This window comes from Sciurus vulgaris (assembly GCF_902686455.1).
Source record: "Sciurus vulgaris genome assembly, chromosome: 3".
NCBI lineage: Eukaryota > Metazoa > Chordata > Mammalia > Rodentia > Sciuridae > Sciurus > Sciurus vulgaris.
The window spans coordinates 65,618,608-65,640,405 of NC_136463.1; the positions used below are offsets into that span (position 1 = coordinate 65,618,608).

The 21,798-nt window shown below is 36.7% G+C and overlaps 1 protein-coding gene across 9 annotated transcripts in view; it reads left to right on the top strand.

Annotated features, from left to right (window-relative positions):
• SSH2 (slingshot protein phosphatase 2) overlaps window positions 1-21,798 on the top strand; it is a 248,250-nt gene that overhangs the window by 185,791 nt on the left and 40,661 nt on the right. For 7 of the 9 annotated variants that reach the window (XM_079130762.1, XM_079130756.1, XM_079130755.1 and 4 more), the window contains 6 exons: window positions 2,514-2,635; window positions 8,419-8,487; window positions 9,284-9,349; window positions 13,102-13,296; window positions 17,279-17,372; window positions 17,505-17,633. In XM_079130762.1, the coding sequence (XP_078986888.1) occupies window positions 2,514-2,635; window positions 8,419-8,487; window positions 9,284-9,349; window positions 13,102-13,296; window positions 17,279-17,372; window positions 17,505-17,633 (675 nt within the window). The remainder of the gene's footprint in view (window positions 1-2,513; window positions 2,636-8,418; window positions 8,488-9,283; window positions 9,350-13,101; window positions 13,297-17,278; window positions 17,373-17,504; window positions 17,634-21,798) is intronic. The other 2 variants (XM_079130757.1, XM_079130761.1) reach the window with 1 other exon arrangement.

Here is a 21,798-nt window from a genome sequence, read left to right on the forward strand (position 1 = left end):
TAGTAGCTATAGATAAATTTTCAGAAACACAGTTCATTTGTTGCCATGCCATTTGTATTTGAGTCTTGCCAGAAATTCTGAGAGCCTTAACAGAGAATAAAAGAGCCTCTAACACATTCGAGAAACTGAACAGTTAACTCAGAGCTTGCCAAGGCATGCCAAGTTTAAATATACAATAATATCTGAGATCTCGTTGATAAAAAATTCTAGTTTACCTGTACCAGGTTTTCTGGTTAATTTAGCATGTTTCAGAGTATTTCTACAATCAATTAGTGTTATTTACCAGTTGACCTACTATCTCTAGCTCTGTGTGTTTAATGTTCCTCCCATTTCAACCAAGTAGGTATAGATCTTAATCCATTTAAATGTTAATTTATCTTAGCTTCTCATAAGTAAATTTAGTTTGAATGCTCTATTCTTCATGCACATAAAGTCAACAGTACAGTTGTCTTCTACACTTGGCTTCAGAATGATGAGCATTACATTCTTGATATATCAGCTTTTATCAGCAGGCCTTAAATGTAGCTACTTATGCTGCTTTTTGCTTCTCTTAATTTTTCCTAGGAATTTCAGAATAGAAACACAAAGATAGCTATGGGAGTCTCACCTCTGCCTTGTTAAATAGGTCACTTCAGCTGTGTAGTTATGGGTTTTTCTCTTTGCCTGGCCTTGGAATAGTGACCTAGTTAAGGAGAAAGACTCAAGAAGAGCAGTACTGAAAGAATTCCAATAGAAATTTCTGACAATTATCTTGAGCCAATTAATGGATCAGAACTCTGTGTCTCTTCTGAGATGAGGCACTGGGGTTAATACAAGAGGAATCACCTTCAGAGTATATTTTCCTTGCTTCAAAGGATCTGTATCATTATTATTACTACTACTACTATTAACAACAGATAACAAGAAAAAGTAGAATGCACTGTACGTTCCATGAGCGCAGAAATCACATCTCTCTCTCTCCCACCATTGATTCTTCAGCGCTTACACTGTTGTACACCCAATATGTGTATTGTAATGAGTGTTGCCCAGAAGTCATTATTTATTTATTATTTATTTATTTATTTATTTTTGGAGGGAGGAGGAACTGGGAATTGAACACTGGGGTTTTTTACTACTGATCTACATCCTAGTCCTTTTTATTTTTAATTTTGTTAATTTTAAGACAGGGTCTCCTAAAAATTTGCTGAAGTTGGTCTTGAACTTAGAATCATCCTGCCTCAACCTCCTGAGTCTCCGGGATTATAAGCATGTGCACCTTGTCTGATTTTTACCTAATTTTTAAGGTTTATTCGTATCTTTGGAATATCTTATTAAGAAAATTTCCAAACATATCAAGGTAGAAAATTTATCTTTATGCACTCATTATTGAGCTTTAAAAACTCGGTCAGCATTTTGCCTGACTTGCTTCATCTCTTTTTTTTTTCTCTTCTCATCGGAACAATTTAAAGTAAAGCTTTATGACTGGAGACATAGCTCAGTTGGCAGAGTGCTTGCCTCTCAAGCACAGGCCCTGGGTTCAATCGCCAGCACCGCAAAAAAAAAAAAAGAAAGAAAGAAAGAAAAACTTTAAAGCTCAGACACTATGTCATTTCATTACAGATACACAAGTATAAAGGCTTAGTAACCACAGTACCATTATCACACCAACAGTAAATCCTAATTTCATCTAAGATCCTGTCCATTCACATTTTCTGGAGGCCTCTTCTAAAAATAAGCAAAGAACTGGGCATGGTGGTGCATACCTGTAATCCCAGTGGCTTGGGGACACCGAGGCAGGAGAATCAAGAGTTCAAAGCCAGCCTCAGCAACTTAGCAAGGCCCTAAACAACTCAGTGAGACCCTGTCTCTAAAAAAAATACCAAAGAAAGGACTGGGATCAGGCTCAGTGGTTAAGCGCCCCTGGGTTCTATCCCTGGTACAAAAAAAAAAAAGGCAGTTTAAACTTTTGACAAAAAAAATAATATGAGAAGCTTCTGAGAAAGCAGGCTCGTTTAATTACTGTTGAAACTAAAGAAAAAATCTTGTAGTTTATAAATGTGCAAAAATTCAATAGAGCACCGTAAGTAACTCCCTTTGGATAATGCTAGTAGTTTGCTTCATATTATAATTATTTGTAGAAATTACATCTGTGCAATCAGTGCTCACATTTATATTCCTCATTTTCCCCTCTTCCATCTTTTGAACATTCTCTGGCAACTGTTAGTATAAATTATACTAATAACAAAATTTATTGAACTCTTACTATATGCCAGGCATTGTGCTTTACATGCATTATTTTGTAAGATTCTTAAAACAACCTAACAGGTAAGAATTATTATATCTCCCTCCAATTAATTTAGCAACTTACTAAATGTTTTACGACTAGTATATGAGTTGAGATTTAAATTAGGTTTCCTAACTAGTTGTTCTTCTGTCTCCCTTGGTATGCTTTAAGATGCTGATGAAAAGAGTAAAATGATCTAAAATTTCCTCTTCTAAATTTATTATTTTCTCTGTCATCTATTAACCACCAGGCTGTAAGACTGGAAAGTACTTACCAGAATCGAACACGCTATATGGTAGTAGTTTCAACTAATGGTAGACAAGACACTGAAGAAAGCATCGTCCTAGGAATGGATTTCTCTTCTAATGACAGGTATGGTTCCACAAAAAAGGGGGATGTTAAAAAGCTCCTTTTTGAAATAACCTGTTCTAGGGACTGGGGTTTTGGCTCAGTGGTAGAGTGCTTGCCTAGCATGTGTAGGCACTGGGTTCGATCCTCAGCACCACATAGAAATAAAATAAATAAAATAAAGGTTCCATCACAACCTAAATAAATAAATAAATAACCTGTTCCAGTTTTTCCCCCCCACTTTTTTTTTTGTTATAAGGGATTGAACCCAGGGGTGCTTAACCACTGAACCATATCTCCAGTCCTTTTTATTTTTTGAGACAGGATCTCACTAGGTTCCTTAGGGTTTTACTAAGTTATTAAGGCTGGCTTTAAATTTTCAGTCCTCCTGCCTCAGCCTCCCAAGTTGCTGGGATTACAGGTGTGCACTGTCACCTCCAGTTACCTTTTGAACTGTCAAAAAAATATCTTGTGTATCTGCTCTTAAAGTTCAAGGCATAAAATTAAAGAATATGAAAGCATCTTAGCAAGTCTTGAGAGACAAGCAAGTTTAGTGAATGTGTTTGGTTATGTATTCCTAATTTACCACTTATTCCATTCCTTACCTTTCTCTTATCTTTAAATAGTAATGATATAAAGAAAATGATTAAACTTATCTTTTCAAAGGAAAAGCTGCTTTTTCATGGCCATTGACTGAGAAATTGAAATTTTAACTTTATTTATTTATTTATTTATTTATCATCATTGTATTTTATTTGTTGTTCGTTTAAATAGCCACAGGTAATTAATAGCAACTGTATTAGAAAGGACAGATCTAGAGAATAAAAACCAAAACCTGAGGTCCTAAATTCCTCATATGTGGACAAAGTAAGCTATCTTATAGAATAATACTTTCTGAAACATCTGTTTATTAGGTAACAACAGAAGTTAAAACTGCAGGAGAAAGCTTCCTAAATGTGTTTGATGATTCTAGGGCACGTCCTTTGTGGTGATGCACCAGAGTCCTGGATTCAAGGAGGTCCCACTTAAACTCCAGTCTCATGAATTCATCCATGGCCTTAAGTCTTACTTTTACCAAAATGTATGCCTCCCTTTTTCTTCTTCAAAGTTGAAAGGGAGAGAATGGTTTCTTAAACTCAAAGCAGAACCTTTTATAATAATACAAAGTTGGAGTTAGCTGTACTTCACATTCTGTGATTAACACAGAACTTTTTTTGTGTTCGTAAGATTTGAGACTTTTTTATTTTCACACTTCTGGAGAAACCTTGGGAAGATTGTGGAATGCTGCTAAGCATATCTTTACACTCTGAGATAATAAGCCTCAGGAAATCCTGCCAGATGTCTCAAAACATTGACTTCCTGGTTCAGGACTAGAATGGAACTGTGAAATAGCTAGGGGTGTGACCCAGGTTGGGGGAATTTAGCCACAAAGCAAGAAAAATAGAAGTGATCCCTATTATCTTTATATTGGGGTGGGTAGGAGGGAAAGCACTAGTTTCCCAAACCAATGTTTACCTGAGCTTGTACATAGACATCGACCTGAAAATGACATGTTGGTTCACAGGGATCACAAGGCCAGAATTGTTAGCTTGTACACCACTTAACAGCATTTAATTGTATGCTTAAAATTTACAAGACTTGTAAACCACATTTAGGAGGCTTTCTCCTGCAGTTTTAAATTCTGGTATTACCTTAAAATAAACAGATTTTTTTTTGTTTTGTTTATTTATTTATTTATTTATGGTACAGAGAATTAAATCCAGGGGCACTAAACTACTAACCCACATCCCCAGCCCTTTTTATTTTTTAGTTTGAGACAGGGTCTCACTAAGTTGCTTAGGGCCTTGCTAGATTGCTGAGACTAGCCTTGAACTTGTAATCATTTTGCCTCAGCCTTTCAAGCTGCCAGTATTACAGGTATGCCCCACTGTGCCCAGCCCTAATAGACAAATTTTTAAGTAACTATTTTTCTGTAAGAGCACTTACCTTGTCTACATTCATTAGGATTTTAGGACTTCTGGTTTTGGTTTTAGTATTGTGTAATATAATGACCACCAACCACCTGTGGCTATTTAAATAAATTTAAAAAATAGAATTATGACTAGGTTGTAGTTCAGTGGTGAAGAGCTTGCGTCTCACATGTGAGGCACTGGGTTCAAAGCTCAGCACCACATAAAAATAAACAAAATAATGATATTGTGTTCATCTATAACTAAAAAATATTTAAAATAAAATAAAATGACATTACATAAATAAATAAAATTTTAGTTTCTGTGTCATAAGTAGCCATATTTCAAGTACTCAAAAACCTTATGTGGCTAGTGGTTCCTATATGGGACAGTGCATGTATAGAATGTTTGAATTATTTCAGAAAGTGTAGTTGGACAATGCTGCACTACTCGTATTTCCTTTTGTTCAGGTGTCCCTGACCCTTCCCTTAGAAACTCTATACAACAGGAACTGGAACTACAGTGGAAACTTCAGTTGAGTCTTCCCCTAGAGACAGAAGGCAGTAACTGCTGATTCTTCTGACCCCCAAGTGTGAGCAATCAGATGTCTAGCAATCTCTTTCACTTTATACTAAGCTTTATCAGAAAAGAATGCTAATGGGGGCTCAATAACCTATACTCAGTGAACCACATCTATCTGCTATTATAGTATTGCCTCAATCATATCTGACAAATACCACTAACAAAAGGAAATTTTAGTTTATAGAAGATAAAATGGGATATGAAAAGCTAGAAACTGATTTTCATTCTGTTTGATAAACTTGATACTGTGAAATTCCCATACATCGTCTGCACAGATGAACCTCTTAGACAGTAAGAGAAATACTACCTACTTCAGAATACTGGTGATCAGACAATTGTCATTTCTGTCTTAGTTGCTGGTAAAGGAATTTATATCATTTTGTATCTGAGGACATCATAGGTTAGTGTTTCAAAATGGTATTAAACCAACTTAGAACCCAGATTGTTTATAACAAGTATACTGCCAGTTCATTTAGCCTGTTTTGAGTATTGTGCTGTATTTTAAGTAATTCATTTTTAAAATATGCATCATAACTTCAGTTGCTAAAATACACCAGATGTATTTCAAGTTATAAACTAATAAAGCTTCTGTTGTCTTTTTGGTTTTAAATCTTTATTTGTATTCATAATATCTTGAAATGTCTGGTACATAGTAGGACTATAAATATTTGTTGAATGGGATGAGTATCTACTAAAATAAATAACTGTACTTTAGTGGAGAAAAATCTCCTGACATTCAGGCAAATTATGTAAATATACCAGATGTGAGGAAGCTGTGGCGGTGTATGCCTATAATCCCAAGCGATTTAGAAAGCTGAGGCTGGAGGATTGCAAGTTCAAGTCTAGCCTCCAAAACTTAGCTGTCTCAAAAATAAAATTTTTGAAAAAGGCTGAAACTATCTTCTAGCAGTAGAGTGCTTGCCTGGCATGCATGAGGCCCTGGGTCAATCCCCAGCACTGCAAAACACACACACACACACACAACCAGTGTGCCTAATTCAGGCCTCTCCTTTCTGTTGTGTGAAAAAGCTGCTACTTAATTTTTAAAAACAAACAAAAAAACACTTGGACCTGAATACCAGCGGAAAAAATATGTGATGTTGGTTCCTACATATCTTTGTTACCTGTCAAAAGGTTGACTGGTATCTGGTCACAAGTTCACAGGTCACATTCCTGGAGCTTCTGTAGTCAGTTAATTTCTAGATTTGTCACCAGGATATCAGTGCTTCAGTGCTTCATATTTATACCCCAAATTCTTTTTGTTTCTGGGAACCTAGCTAAACACTCACTAAATAAAAAACAAAATACTACTTAAAAACAACCTCACTCCACCTTAGGAAACCATTTTCAAAACAAATTTTCATGTCCTCACTCATTTACTCAATAAAAAGATATCTACTTCCTCCAGGAAGCTGCACCTCTGGTATTCAGACCCAAGGTTCCCGTGCAGATACACAATTTCAGTCTTCATTTGATTGTCTTAAGCTCTGGAATCACTAGTAGGATTTTAAATAACAGGGCCAGTGAGTATAGCAAACAGCCCAGCTAGAGGCAAGCCTTCTTCAGCCCTGCAGTGATTCAAACCTCATTATTCTCCTGTTGGTTTTTTTAAATATATTTTTTAGGTGTAGTTGGACACAGTACCTTTATTTATTTATTTTTTGTGTGTGTGGTGCTGAGGATCAAAACCAGGGCCTCACGTGTGCTAAGTGAGCACACTACCACTGAGCCAAAACCTCAGCCCATCCTGTTGTTTTTAAGTCATTTGCACAATGCTGTCCAGTACTTCACTATATCACTTTCAGTTACAGTAGAGCATCCACTATAGATTCATCTTCAACATTTGTTTTATAGGGCGTTACATTCACATATATCATACTACTTTAAATATTTTAAATCTTAATGACCATACGAAAATTTAGTTTGTTACCTTCATTTAAAGATGAATAAGTTAAAGGCTGAAAGAAGTGAAACAACTTGTCAGAAGGAGTTTTAATTTTGAAGGAGATCAAATCCAGGTATTTTGTAGTAGATGCTAATAAGCAGAAATTATTATTGTTTTAGGTATTTTAGGTACATTTTTTGTTTATCTAATTTAATCTTAAAACAATGCAAGGATGAAAATATTTTTATCCCAGATTTACAGATGAAGAGACTGGTACACAAAACAATAAAATCATTTGCCTGAGGATATAGTTAGTGCCAGAACCCAGGTTCCAGAGCCCATCTGACTTGAGAGCCCATGCTCTTAACCATACTGCATTGTTCCACCTCCCTCATCCAGTGTTCTTTCTACTTTATCATGCTGCCTCTCTAGATATATTGGGAGGGATTAGGCGCAGGAGTCTTTAGAAGAATAGTCAGAGAGGGAGAGTGGTTAGGACAGTCTTGAGATAAAGTGAAGGAGTCTGGGGTAGGTAACAGTTATCTAGAGAAGAGGTGGGATAGAACACACAATTGATGGGAAATTCATGATGTCCTATACCAACCTACTCTATTCACTTACCCTTGGATTAGGATATAATTGAAAATGTATTTTATTTGGTTTTGTTTATTTGTTTTTCAGTGCTCTGGATCAAACTCAGGGCCTCAAGCATGCTAGCTAGGCAAGCACTGTACCACTAAGCAACATCCCCAACTCCCAAAATCCTAGGGCTACCCTTTTATGATTGTTGACGTTTTGTCCATGGTAGTTCAGTACACAGATACCAAGCACTGTTTTATTTATTTAAGTTGTGGTTTTGTTTTGTTTTGTTTTGTTTTGTTTTGTTTCTAATTTGAACACAATCTTCACCAGATTGTGGTAGGGGGGGACTGGGAATTGAACCCAGAGGCACTTTACCAGTACGCTGCATTACCAACCCTTTTTGTCTTTTATTTTGAGACAGTATCTTACTAAGTTGCTGAGGTTGGCCTTGAACCCAGCAGTAGTTCTTAGCACTAGAAATAATCCTTGGAATTGAGTTGGATGCTGTATCCTAGGCTAAGATCTTCCTGCAAGTTACCAGTAATTGCCTGGATTTTTTAGTTAGCCATTTGTAAGACAGCAATACAGGGAACTCATTCAATAGGTTTTGTTTGTTAAATATATAACGAACTGACGAACCATCTCTGTTAAAGAGCTCCTGTGGACATACATGGGATTAATAATAATATGATAGAAATTTCTGCCACAATTTAGAGCTTAGGGGTTTATGCTTTGCGTTGAGAGTTAATAAACAAAAAAGACTGCTTCCTAAAATAACAGGAACTTATGGACTGATTCTTGTCTTGCAGTAGCACTTGTACCATGGGCTTAGTCCTGCCTCTGTGGAGTGACACCCTAATTCATTTGGATGGTGATGGGTAAGAGCTTTCCCTTTCCCTTTTTATTTTCCTACAGACCTTTTTATTTTCCTACAGGTGGGGTTCCAAATGAGTGAACTTTCAGCTGAGTGGGAGGCCTAGTATGTCCAATCGAATGGCATGTCAGCAGCTTAATAAGTCCTTTTAAACTTCTGTTTTGTAATGTAGAATAAAAATACAACTTTCCAGAGTCTCTCACTTAATTTCTTTTAGACTGACTATGGTAGGAATCCAGATAAAGAAGTAGTAGTTTCTTAGCTCGCTCTTTAATCTGAGCCTGTGGGCTGTTGCAATGGCCTCCCAGAGGATGATATGTTCTGTTTCAAATAACCTCTTGTGGCCTCTGCCAGCTGTCAGCCTACAGTGTAACTCTTTCCTGTGCCAGTTCCTTCCACTGACCCACCCCCAACCCCCACTGTTTGGTGTTTTTAGAATGTGTCCCCAAGAGACTAAGATGTTTGCTCCAGTTTATAAAACCAGGGTCAAGTTTGCTAAGAGCCCAGAAGACTTCCAAATAGAAATACATAACAGAACAGTTTGACCATGTCTACAACTGGGAAACTTTTAATTCCTTACTTCCAATGTGGGATTCCATTCGTTTTGCCTGGTAGATAAAATTGAACAATTTATTGAAGCTTTTCAGTCAAGTCCTATACTCCAGTTAACTTGTACATGAAGTATTTGCTAATTCCTTCTATTGAACAAGCTATTGCTAGCCCAGGAAATAGCCTTGAAAACTCAAAACTGAGTTTTACCCTTATTTGTGAATTTTTGTTTTGTTCTCTTTTGTCCTTAGTGGGTTCAGCGTATCAACAGATAACAGAGTTCACATATTCAAACCTGTATCTGTGCAGGCAATGTGGTAAGATGACTTTTAATATCTCTACAAATAGTGGTTTTTTTTTTTAACTATTCTATAAAAGTTTTTAAAATATGTTACTAGAGTAATACTTTGTGAGAAGTAATGTTTGAAATGGTCTAATTTACTGTTAAAATGCTGTATGATTTGTTTGTGTGTTTAGGATTTTTGTCAACTGTTTGGCCATCACAGTTAAAGATGACCTAGAAGTGCAATTTTTAAATTGTCACAGTGGAAGGCCATGAGCATTGGTGAACAAGTGAAATCCAGAGGTATTCTTAGGCTCTGGAGGAGACATTGGATCAAATAGATCTGGTTAGAACTGAGTTTTATAGGAACACATTGACTAAGTTACATAGCAGTCTTTTAAGAGCCACCTTACTGCTATAGATTAGCTCTTAGTTTCTTAACGTAATAAAGGGGCAGCATTGACAGAGTTACATTATAAATAAATACATTTCCATTTAAACTGTGGGCAACTATTTGCATAATGCAAATAAAGCCTAGAGGAAATACTGTTGCTGTTAACTATCAGCTTTGACACTTTGAGGTTATTTACCATGTGCCAGGCATTGTGCCAGTTGTTTTACAAGGGTTATGTAAAACAACTGGCATTACATCATTACATCAACCCGCCAAAATAGTATTATTAGCTCTTTATTGATGAGAAAATTGAGGCTTTGGAGATGTTATATAATTGGCCTGCAAGTATCTTGTTCATTTAGACAGAATAGACTCTTACTCAACTATCTAAAAAATGATCTAATAATTTTTTTAAAATTTTTTTTAGTTGTATGAGGACATATCTTTATTTATTATTTTATATGGTGCTGAGGATCAAACCCAGTGCCCCACACGAAAGGCAAGCACTCTACCATTGAGCTACAGCCCCAGTCCTTTTTTTTTGAGACAGGGTCTTGCTAAATTGTCTAGACTGGGCTCAAACTTGGAATCCTCTGCTTTAGCTTCCTGAGTCCATGAGGAGTAGAATGGATAAAAGGCAAATAGACAAGAAATAAAGGAGCCTGAAAAAAACCCTAGGACTGAGCATGGTAGTCCACACCTGTAATCCCAATAACTTGGAAGACTGAGGCATTTCAAAGCCAGCCTCAGCAATTTAGTAAGGCCCTAAGCAAGTCAGTGAGACTCTGTCTTTAAATAAAATACAAAAAAGTGTTGGGGATGTTGCTCAGTGGTTAAGTGCCCCTGGTTTCAATCCCTGGTACCAAAAATAAATAAATTAACAAACAAGGACCACAAATGAGGTTATTTTCAGGTATATTTTGGGAAGGAGTACAAAGCAGTTGTAATTCAAGTTATAACCTGACATCAAGCTTTGAAATTTGTATTTCCTAGATGAAGAAAACGTATATTGATTATCCTGCATATCACACTAAACTAGCCCTTACGTTTGAATCTAGGTAATGAAACAAATTCTCTGAGAATTTTACTTACTTTGAGTAATAGAACACATTTTTAAAGATTCTATAACTTTATTTTTAAACAAAAATCTTTTAAGAAAAATGGACTGGCAAGTTATCCCATATTGTTAAAAAAATTTTAATTTATATAAGATGAAATTGACAAGGATTTAAGGAGCAGACAATCATATGCTATTGATAGAAGAATAAACTGGAACAACCTTTATGAAGAGTGATTTGTCAGTGTGCCTTATCATTTTGCATGCCCTTTGACCTAGGAATTCTACTAAGAATTTACTCTGCAGTAATAACCATGGGCTTGTGCAAATATTTTAGCTATAAGAATGTTTGTCAGTGTTCTAATAATAGCAAAAAATAGAAAACAATTTAAATAAAAAATAGAGATCAGTTAATTCATCATATGTATGTTAGTGAATATTATGCAGCCATTGAAAATGATCTAGTTTAAGAATATTAATGTGGAAAAATGTTGATAATGGGCTATAAATTAAAGAGTAAATGGTATGCAGAATATGATCATATCTACTAAAGGATCTGTGCATAAGCAAAAAACAGAATGGAAAGATCTACACTTAATGTGGTTGTTTCTGGTAGGATTACAGGATATTTCTGCCTTTTATCTGAATTTGTTTTTGTGTTTTTGTTTACTGGGTTTTGTTTTGTTTTATTTTGTTTTGTTTTGTATTGTTTTCTGGTACTGGGGATCAAACCTAGGGCCTTGTGCATCATTCTAAGCAAGTGCTCTACCACTGAGCTACATCCCCAGCCCCAGTCCATAAAACTTTTTGGGGTGGGGATGTTACTGGGGATTGAACCCAAGGGTGTGTAACCAAGAGCCACATCTCTGACCCTTTTAATTTTTTTTTTTTTTTTTTTTTTTTTTTTTTTTGTATTTTGAGGCAGGATCTTGCTAAGTTGCTGAGGCTGGCCTCTAACTGATCCTCCTGCCTCAACCTCCTGAGTTGTGGTCATGCCCAGCCCAGTCCATAAATTTTTTAAAGTGAGAATGGTTCATTTTTGTTATGAGGGAAAAGTTAATAGGCATTTTTAAGAAAAAGGTGTAAGCAGACAACATAGAGTTTCTTATACTGTCTTTTTCCTTTAGGAGAGAGACATTAGTTTATAGTGAATAAAACATTTTATTTGACAGAAAAATTGAGCTCCAACAACGCGCTGGGCCTTCTTTTAGGTACTTCAGATACATCAATAAACAAAACATAGGTCTTTGTTCTTGTGTAACTTACTTTCTACCATTTCTGACTTAAGCTTTTCCCAAGCATATAACCAAAAAACACTTTCAGTTTTGTTTACTCTTCGTGGGAATTCAGAATCAGAAGTCTCAGACTAACCAAAGATCAAATCTGAGCCAGTCCCAGTAGCACATGCCTGTAGTCCCAGAGACTTGTGGGGTAAGGCAGGAGGATCACAAGTTCAAGCCCAGCCTCATGAATTTAGCAAGGAGGCCCTAAGCAACTTAGCAAGATCTGCTTCAAAAATAAAAAAGCAAAAAGGGCTGGGGACATGGCTCATAGTTAAGTGCCCCTGGGTTTAATCCCCGTACCAAAAACAGAGTAACCAAAAGCTGTTCTTAGAAGGTATTTCATGTGTATGAATAAATGGTTTAAACAGACTAGGAGGGGCTGAGGTTGTGGCCCAGTGGTAGAGCACTTGCCTAGCACTTGTGAGGCACTAGGTTTGATCTTCAGCACCACATAAAAATGAATAAATAAATAAAGGCATTGTGTCCATTGACAATTAAAATATTTTTAAAAAAGGAGACTAGGAGACCAGGTCACCATGAATGATAAAATATCATTAAATTAGTACTTCCTGGATATTGAAGGACATGTCCTCATAGCTTAGGGACATCTATGTATGTGATCTCCATGGAACCTATAAGAACTATGGGGAATGTGTGCTGTTACATATATTCTGTTACACGATCTCTGTGTCAAGAGAAAGAAATTTTTGTGTAGTATCATTGAGATCTTTAGTTTTCTAGTGATACAGCCACAGCATAGTTCCAACTATAGATCATGAGCCATAGGTATGAAGACCTCTTTCACTGGTGGGTTGTCAGTTCTCTTTCCTGTCCTCAACCTTAAGGATGCATCAGATCTTTCAGCAAATATCTAGATAATATGGATAATACCATATAATCAAGATTAGAGAATCTCGAATTCCAGGGAGTAGATTTTCCATAGGTCAAATTCTATAGAATGTAAAAATCAGAAGATTTTGAGGTACACATGGGTTATTGGCCTTTTGGTACCCCACCCTTCTACAGTGCTCATTTCCCAGCATATCTTTTAGGTCTGCTCTGCAGAGTTTACACAAGGCTTGTGAAGTAGCCAGAATGCATAACTACTACCCAGGCAGCCTTTTTCTCACCTGGGTAAGTTATTATGAGAGCCATATCAACTCAGATCAATCGTCAGTCAATGAATGGAATGCTATGCAGGATGTACAGTCCCATCGACCGGACTCTCCAGCTCTCTTCACAGACATGTAAGTAACTTGCTGAGGGTTGTAAAGGTCCTCTCTGTTCTGTTCTAGACAGCATGTTTCTTCCTGATCTCTTATCTTAGGAGTCAGTCTTATCCACTTTTATTAGACACCATCTACATCACACTTCTGCCACTCATGAAGAACCCTGTTTGATTCTGCTGCCCGCGAAGCCGTGAGGAATTTCATTCCTGGGCACAGTGCAGGCTCCATAGTCAAGAATTGCAGTACCATCAAATCCATTATTCAGATTCCACTAATTTGAAATCTGAGTTAAAGGAGTTAGGCTGAAGTTTGTGTTTGCTTTGTCTGTGAAAGGAGTACTTGGTAAGCAAATTAATGGCAAGAAACTTGGAAGTTTACAGTAATTGACAAGATGTTTCTAATTTGAAAGAATACATAGGTTGTTTAGCTGGTTTTAAACTTACTTCTGCTTAAAAAAAAAATTAAGAACATCTTATCATTCAGTTGTCTTACTCTACTCCACCATTGCCGTAAATCCTTGTCAGTGAGATTTTATTAAATCCCCCTCATGTACTGTGAGTTGGATGAAGGCCTAAGGTGGAGCTGATGTTTATTTCCTTTTTGGGTCTATGTGTTGAAACTTCTGTGACTCTTTTGGAAATTTTTTTACACTTAGTTCCTGCTTTGGGAATTAAATAGGATGTTTATTCTCTGAATTGATCTTTCTGCACTTACAAGGTAGTCTACAGCTGAAAAGAAAAGTAGCTCCTTACTGTCTGAACTTACAGACAAGATTTGCCTTAAGATTCCTAAAGTCTCACCAAAACAGTTCATGATTTTTAAGGAAAAAAGAATGGGACCAATGTAGATAATAGTCCCATAAAAACCTTTTACTAGAAAAGATGAAATATCCAAGAATTGTATGCAAGAAACAGTTAAAAGAGCACAAGCATCTGTTTTGCACAAGGTGTTATTGGTACTAGAATCTCCTTTTCAGTGACCCTAGTCCTTTTAGGATCTCATAGTAACTGAAAAGGTATGAATTTGTGGAATATATTATTCATGATTTCATGCTTTACAGCTGGTAATATGTTTCAGAGGAATGTGTCATCTAGAGCTCAGGATAGTGCATTTTAAACTTTATGTGAGAGAAAGAAAAATTTTCCCTTTTTTTCTGATTTTGTTAGAGAAGATTTTGAAACTATAGCATAAAAAGAGAGTGAAAAGGAAAGAAAAGTGCTTTTAACCTCTCTACATCCCCAAGTAAAAGGTTGTCCTTGGCACTTAGTAAAGGTACATTAAATATTAGTTCTTAGTATGTACAATATAATCCCAATTTTAAAATATATTTTACCAGTAAATGACTACGTGTTCACAGAAAAAGAACACATGGAAACTGTAGGTCAGTGGAACAGTATTAATACTGATTGTCTCTGTAGAGAGGAATTTTTAACTTTCTTTGTATTTTTAAATATTTTCCAAAATTTTTTCCAGTGAAATCAAAGAGGAAAAATATTTTGTGTGTTGTAATACTTTTTCCATCCCACTCTCCTTGCTAAATTGATGAGAAAAACCTATAAAATGCTGAGAGCCAGGCACAGGAGCACATGCCTGTAATCCCAGTGACTCCAGAGGCTGAGGCAGGAGGATGACAAATTCAAGACCTTGCCACAGTTTAGTAAGACCCTGTCTCAAAAATAAATGAACATGACTCATAATGGGGGGAGGGAAGGGTTAGTGTTAGGGTTAGAGTTAGGGTTAGGGAGGGGGGCAAGTATGGAGGAAGGAAGCACTGTATAGAGGGAAAAGAGGGGTGGGAGGGGTGGGGGGAAGGGAAAAAATAACAGAATGAATCAAACAACATTACTCTATGTAAATTTATGATTACACAAATGGTATGCCTTTACGCCATGTACAGAGAAACAACATGTATCCCATTTGTTTACAATAAAATAAAAAATAAATAAAAAAATAAATAAATGAACAAGGAGCCCAAGAAATAGCTCATTTTGGAGAGCGCTCACCTAGCATGCGCAAGGGCCGCAGTTCAAATCCCTGGTGCCTCAGATGAGGAGGAAAAATGAATGAATGAATGAATGAATGAATAAACAAACAAAAAGGAATGTAGCTCAGTGGTAGAGTGCCCCTGGGTTCAATCCATAGTACTGGAGGGAAGAGGGGGAACAAAGCTGAGAATATAAGAAGAATGTGTGCTAAAATGGACTTAACTGCTCTACTGTGATTAGTTTTATATTTTAAATCCAAGAAAGTGGGGGAAGAAGAAAATATACATGCATGGTATCCCCAGTATACATCTAATTCTCATAAAACTCTTGGGAGACAGATATTATAACTGTCCTTATTTTTGATAGAAAAAGTAACAGACTCAGGGAAAAGAAGGAACTTGTTCAGGTTTACATCAACAATTAAAACCTAGGTCTGACTCATCCCAAACCACTGCCTCAAGGGAGTCTGAAGGATTGAGAGAAATACTACTAAACTAGGAAATCTAACCCATGCATGAACCATGCATGGGGCACTTAACCACTGACCCACATCTCCAGCCCTTTTTACTTCTTTGTAAATTTATTTTAACTTATTTTTTATTTTTTTTTATTTTTTTGAGACAGGCTCTCACTAAGTTGCTTAGGGCCTCACTAAATTGCTGAGAGTAGCTTTGAACTTGTGATCCTCCTGCCTCAGCCTCCTGAGTCACTGGAATTACAGGCATGTGCTACAGTGCTTGGCTAAAATTTGTTTTTACCAATATGCTTTTTAATAGAAGACTGAAGTCATACATTTATTTTGTACTATGAGCTATGTCTAGAAAAACGAAGCATGAATGAGAATTTTACTCTAGTCAAAACTGTGATGCCTTTGCTGGTTGACAGGGAAATGACACAGTTATTAGCTGTATTATGCAGTGTTTGTGAAAAGCTAGGAGCCCAAGGGTTGCGGAGCTCCAAGGTTGTGGGGTTAGAGCATCCATCTTTGGAGATTATTGAAGCTATTTTTTGCCACCAGTGATAGAGGCTGTCGGCCCCAAGGGCAGGCAAGATGCCTGAAGGCTTAGTCCATTTCCATTTCCAAATAAGGAGGTGTAGAGCAGATACCTTTTCTTGAGTTAAGGGGGAAAGATGAGGCAGACAGTGCTCTCTGACAGCCTCACTCAAATTCCACATGATATGAAATAATGCCTTTAGAGAGAAGCATTCAGTTACACTGAACCAATACTTTTCTGGTAAATGGAGAGCCAACTGCCCAGTCTGATTTCATATTAAAGTTCAAGAGTAATTTTATTTTTATGAGAGTTGAAGAGCAACACAATCCTGCAGGTAGAATGTTAGACTCGGTTAAGCATTCTGATTCTCCTGCCAGTGTATGTGATCGTCAGCATGTCTTATACCGTGTTTGTTTTTTTTATCTGTAAAATGAAGATAACAACTTTACAGAGGTAGTGTGAGAGTTGTCATGAAAAGGAAAGTATTTTGGATGAAAATATTCTAGGTAGTTGATCCTACAACCCATTTAGGGAAAGAAGTTTCCTTACCAAATTCAAAAGGCAGGATCTTTTTCCCTCTCCTGTTTTCATTTCACAACAATGAATGATCATCAAAGGATAGTGTTTTAAGCTGCAGAGGACCTCATACCATGGTGAGTCACACTGCTGGTCTACCCAGCTTGGTATTCTAGCTCAATAAATGATACCCAGGGGTATTCGTTGAGGAAGTATGGATATGGTCCTCCATTAAAGAACTACACTCCATATAGCAAATTTGTCTTTGCTCCTTCATGGATCTATATGTATTTAAGGGTTTTTAGACAGATATAATTGCTTCAAGTAATAATTTTTACATGCTTACATTCTGTATATTTTGAAAAGAAACTTTTAAAAATATAATTTTCATTTGCCATACTTCAACAATATAAATTTAAGTGGCAAAGCTTGCCAATTTGGAAACATAATCAAATGGTACATACTTAAATTCCTGATTAATAAATGTCACTTCTCTATTCTCAGACCAACTGAACGTGAGAGAACAGAGAGGCTAATTAAAACCAAATTAAGGGAGATTATGATGCAGAAGGATTTGGAGAACATTACGTCAAAAGAGGTAAGAGACCCCAAGTCCTCATTGTTCCAAGGCTAGGAGTGGGATAACAATAGGTATGGGGCTACAAATGGTACATGGTTGAAAGTACAGAGGAAACTTACAGATTAGTATAATACGTCATCTTTGTTTCAGATACGAACAGAGCTGGAAATGCAGATGGTGTGTAACTTGCGAGAATTCAAGGAATTTATAGATAATGAAATGATAGTGATCCTTGGTCAGATGGATAGCCCTACACAAATATTTGAGCATGTGTTCCTGGTAAGTTTTAAGGACCACTTTAAATAGTTTGCTGAAGCTAACCTGTATGGACTGATGGATAGAAGGAGTAAATTGTTAAATTTTATTATATTTAAATACATTCAAAATGAAGGTAGTAGGTACTCAAAACCTCACCACTTCCTAGTCATATCACTGCATTTTATTACTGTTTCTGCTCTTAAGGTTATTTACACCTATCATAAGATGAAAGCGATATAATGGTGTGATAATGCTCATCTCTTCCCAATTTCTCACCAAGTAACATCAAACTGGTGGATTAAAATTACCGTAAACTAGGCAGGGTGGCTCAAGTTTGTAATCCCAGCAACTCAGGAGGCTGAGGCAGGAGGATCTCAAATTCAAAGCCAGCCTCAACAACTAAATGAAACCCTGTCTCTAAATAAAATATTTTTTAAAAAGAGCTAGGGGTGTGGCTCTGTGGTTAAGCACCACTGGGTTCAATCCCCAATACCCCAAAAAAAAAAAAAAAAATTCGACCATAGTAGTATTTACACCAAGGAAATGGCAAATGCTACAAATTATGCTTTTCTCCCCCTGGATTGTTAAATATTTCATCTGCTTTTCCTAGTACTCAAAATCAAAAACACCAGTTGGCTGTAGTTTTTATACAGTGTATCTGAATAGGATGGTCTTTAAAGTATTTCTTGCAGGTCTGTCCAATGTATGTTTAAGCAGAGCAAGTGGGAACTGTTTATAACTGAGAGACCTTATTTATTCATTTTTTGTGATTCTGGGGATTAAACCCAGGGCCTCAAGCATGCCAGGCAAGTGGACAAGCAGGCAAGCACCCTACCTCTGAATTTTATCCCCAACCCTGGATTTTTAAACATATACAATTTTGTAGCTACATTTTGAGCACCACCCCACCCCAAAATGCTTTTCCTGATTACCAAAACATCAGTGTCTAAAAATTGTTCTTCATAGTTCCCAAACACTCAATGACCTATAATTAGCCCAAGGAGACCTCTCTGACAGATGAATTAAGAAAGCTTCTAATATCCTAAGACCCATTTTTCTCTCATATGTTAAAGAATTATAGCTTTCATCTGTATACAGTAGTGTGAACAAAGTTAACAAGGATAATTATAATCAATGAGGAATGTTATAGGAACCTCATTTTTTTTTTTTTTTTTCACTTCTCATACATTTTGGCCAAAAATGTTAACAAGGAACTAAATCAACTGGTTTGTATTTCACTTCCTTTCTCTGGTGAGGATATTTCTGAATTGTGAAAAGATTATAAGGTGGGAAACTGGAGAGAAAAGGAATAAATGCACTAATTAAACTGAATCACCTTTCTGAGTATTCAAGAGTTTATTTCACCAGGCAGTTAAACTTTGTGCTGTAAAAGGGTTCTGCTGAGTTATTCTGTTGACATTCTAGAGTATGTGTGTCTCTAGAATGCTTCGTACTAGACTATAACTGTGAAATTACTCATAAAGAGCTGAGAGGGGAACTTCTTTTCCAGTACTTCAACTTAACTAATATGTGTTGCCATTTCTGGATGCAGATCATACTGACTTATTTGTAAGGCACCTGGTTTTATTGTCTCTTATGTATACTTTCATGAGGTTTCAAAGATATCATGCTCATATATTGCTGGGAATAATCTTAAGTGTTAACTGTTTAAAACTTAGAAGTCACTCATTCAGATGAGCCCTGCCCACCCCCACTGTAGTCATGAAACCTGATTCATTTTTTTATGAAGGTCAAATGCCTGTAGCCAAAAAGAGCTCATATTAGCAGGTGACCAGAGTGGCAAACTTGAGTCACTTTCTCAGTGCACTTGGGGTTTTTATTGTTATTATTATTAAAATTGTTTTTATGTTTTTTGTTCTTATTTTTTCACCATGCTGGGGATTGAACCCAGAGCCTAATGCATGCTGAGCAAGAGCTATGCCTCTGAGTTATACTCCCCCTTCCCTGAGCTTGGATTTTTAATACCTTCGAATAATGTGAACATGATAAGTATCAAATATAGCCAATTTCTGATGACTCATCCTGTTTTAGTCTAGGCATACTTCCTTATGGCTCTATCTAGGATTTCCTCCTTCTTCCTGTTTCTTAATGGGGTATATCTGAGAGCAATTGGTAAATTTTAATAGTACTTTTACAAAATTTAATTCCCCCCAAGACTATATTTCCCTAATCAACTACACAAAAGCATTCAAGTGGGCTGGGAATGTGGCTTAGTGGTAGAGCAGTTAGTTGCCTAGGATGTGTGAAGCCCTGGGTTTGATCTCCAGGAACAAAAAAAGCATTTGTGCTAGTATATATATATATCTTATGATTTCACAATTCTTCTTTGAGTGTTTTTTCTTATTACAAAAATAATTCATTTATTGTAGAAAATTTTAGAAGACAGTAAATCATATTTAATTACCACCGAAACAGATCATCTTTGTTACCTTTTGTTAGTGCTTCTCCCTGCCTACCCTCCATTATTGTTTTTGTTTTTTGTTTTTGTACTGAAGATTGAACCCAGGGGCACTTTACCATTGAATTACATTCCCATACTTTTCTGTTTTTGGTTGAGACAGGATCTTGCTAAGTTTTTGAGGCAGGCCTCAAACTTGTGATCCTCCTGCTTCAGCTTCCTGAGTTGCTGGGATTATAGGCATGTGCCACTGTGCCCAGCTTCATTTTTACTTTCATTTTTACATATATACATACATATATATATATGATCTCATATATGGACTTTATATTTTAGAGCAGTTTTAGATTCACAGCAAAATTGAGCAGAAAATAAAGATTTCTCATATGCCAACATACATGCATAATCAACATCCAGCAGAGTGGTACATTTATTACAGTTGATCAACCTACATTGGCACATCATTATCAACCAAAGTCCATCATTTTCATTAGGGTTCATTCTTGGTGTTGTGTGTTGTGTGAGTTTGGACATATATACAGCATTTATATATCATACAGTTTTTACCTTTTTTGGTACCGGGAATTGAGCCCAAGGTTGCTTAACAATTGAGCCATATCCCCAGCCCTTTTTTATATTATATTTTGAGATTGAGTCATGCTAAGTTGCTTAGGACCTTGCTAAGTTGGTAAGGCTGACTTTTGAATTTGGAAATCCTCTTATCTCAGCCTCCTCAGCCACTGGGATCATAGGTATATACCACCACTCCCAGCTCAGTGTTTATTTTTTAAATGCATATCTTTGTACATATTTTTGAGCACAGGAAAATATCTTCTGAATGGACCTCCTATCCAACAAAAACTATTCTGAATGGACCTCCTATCCAACAAAATAAGTGTATAAACAGGTTGCCTAAACATCTTCTTATACCTGTTTCTTGGTGGTTTCTCCCTTTGTTTGCACTATCATATCCTGTGTCCAAGCCCCTATGTCTTCTCCAGTGAGTCTGTACACTGCTCTTTCCTAGCAGTTGATATGGAAAAAGAGATGTTATCCTCCGTTGCAAGTGGTTGTTTTAATTTTCTGCACAGTCATCTCATCTTGTGCATAGCTGCCATGCTGGGAACTCAGCCAGATTGTGTGAAGACAGGCAGCAGGATTTCTCCCTCCCCCTGCAAGAATGCTCAGCTCTGCAGTATACTGCACAGAGATCTGTTTATTTGGAAAGATATCCAGCTGACATGGAGAGAGAACATGTAGAACATAGTTTAGAGAAAACTGGGTCCCTGGTTCACTCCCAGATCTTGGAATACAAAAAGGTGTGAATATACAGTGTGAAAATAAGATTGATGGGAAGCAAGGGTGTTACTAGAAAAAAGTTCTTTCACACCCTACAAGTCTATGTGTACAACTTCTTTGAGCTGGAAGCCGTTGCCCAACCAAATTTCGAAATCAGCATTGCTCCTGGAGGATCTCTGATTTGGCTTAGAAAAAAATAGATGTGTCTGGGTGCAGTGGCACACACCTACAATCCCAGTGACTCTGGTCTGAGTCAGGAGGATCAAGTTTGAGGCCAGCCTTAGCAACTTAGCAAGACCCTGTCTCAAAAAAAAAAAAAAAATTAAATTAAATAAAAAAGCTGGGTGTGGTGGCCTACCCCTGTAATCCCAGCTGTCTCAGAGATCAAGGCAGAAGGATCTCAAGTTTGAGGCCAGCCTTAGCAATTTAGCGAAGCCCTAAGCAACTAGTAAGACCCTGTCTCAAAAT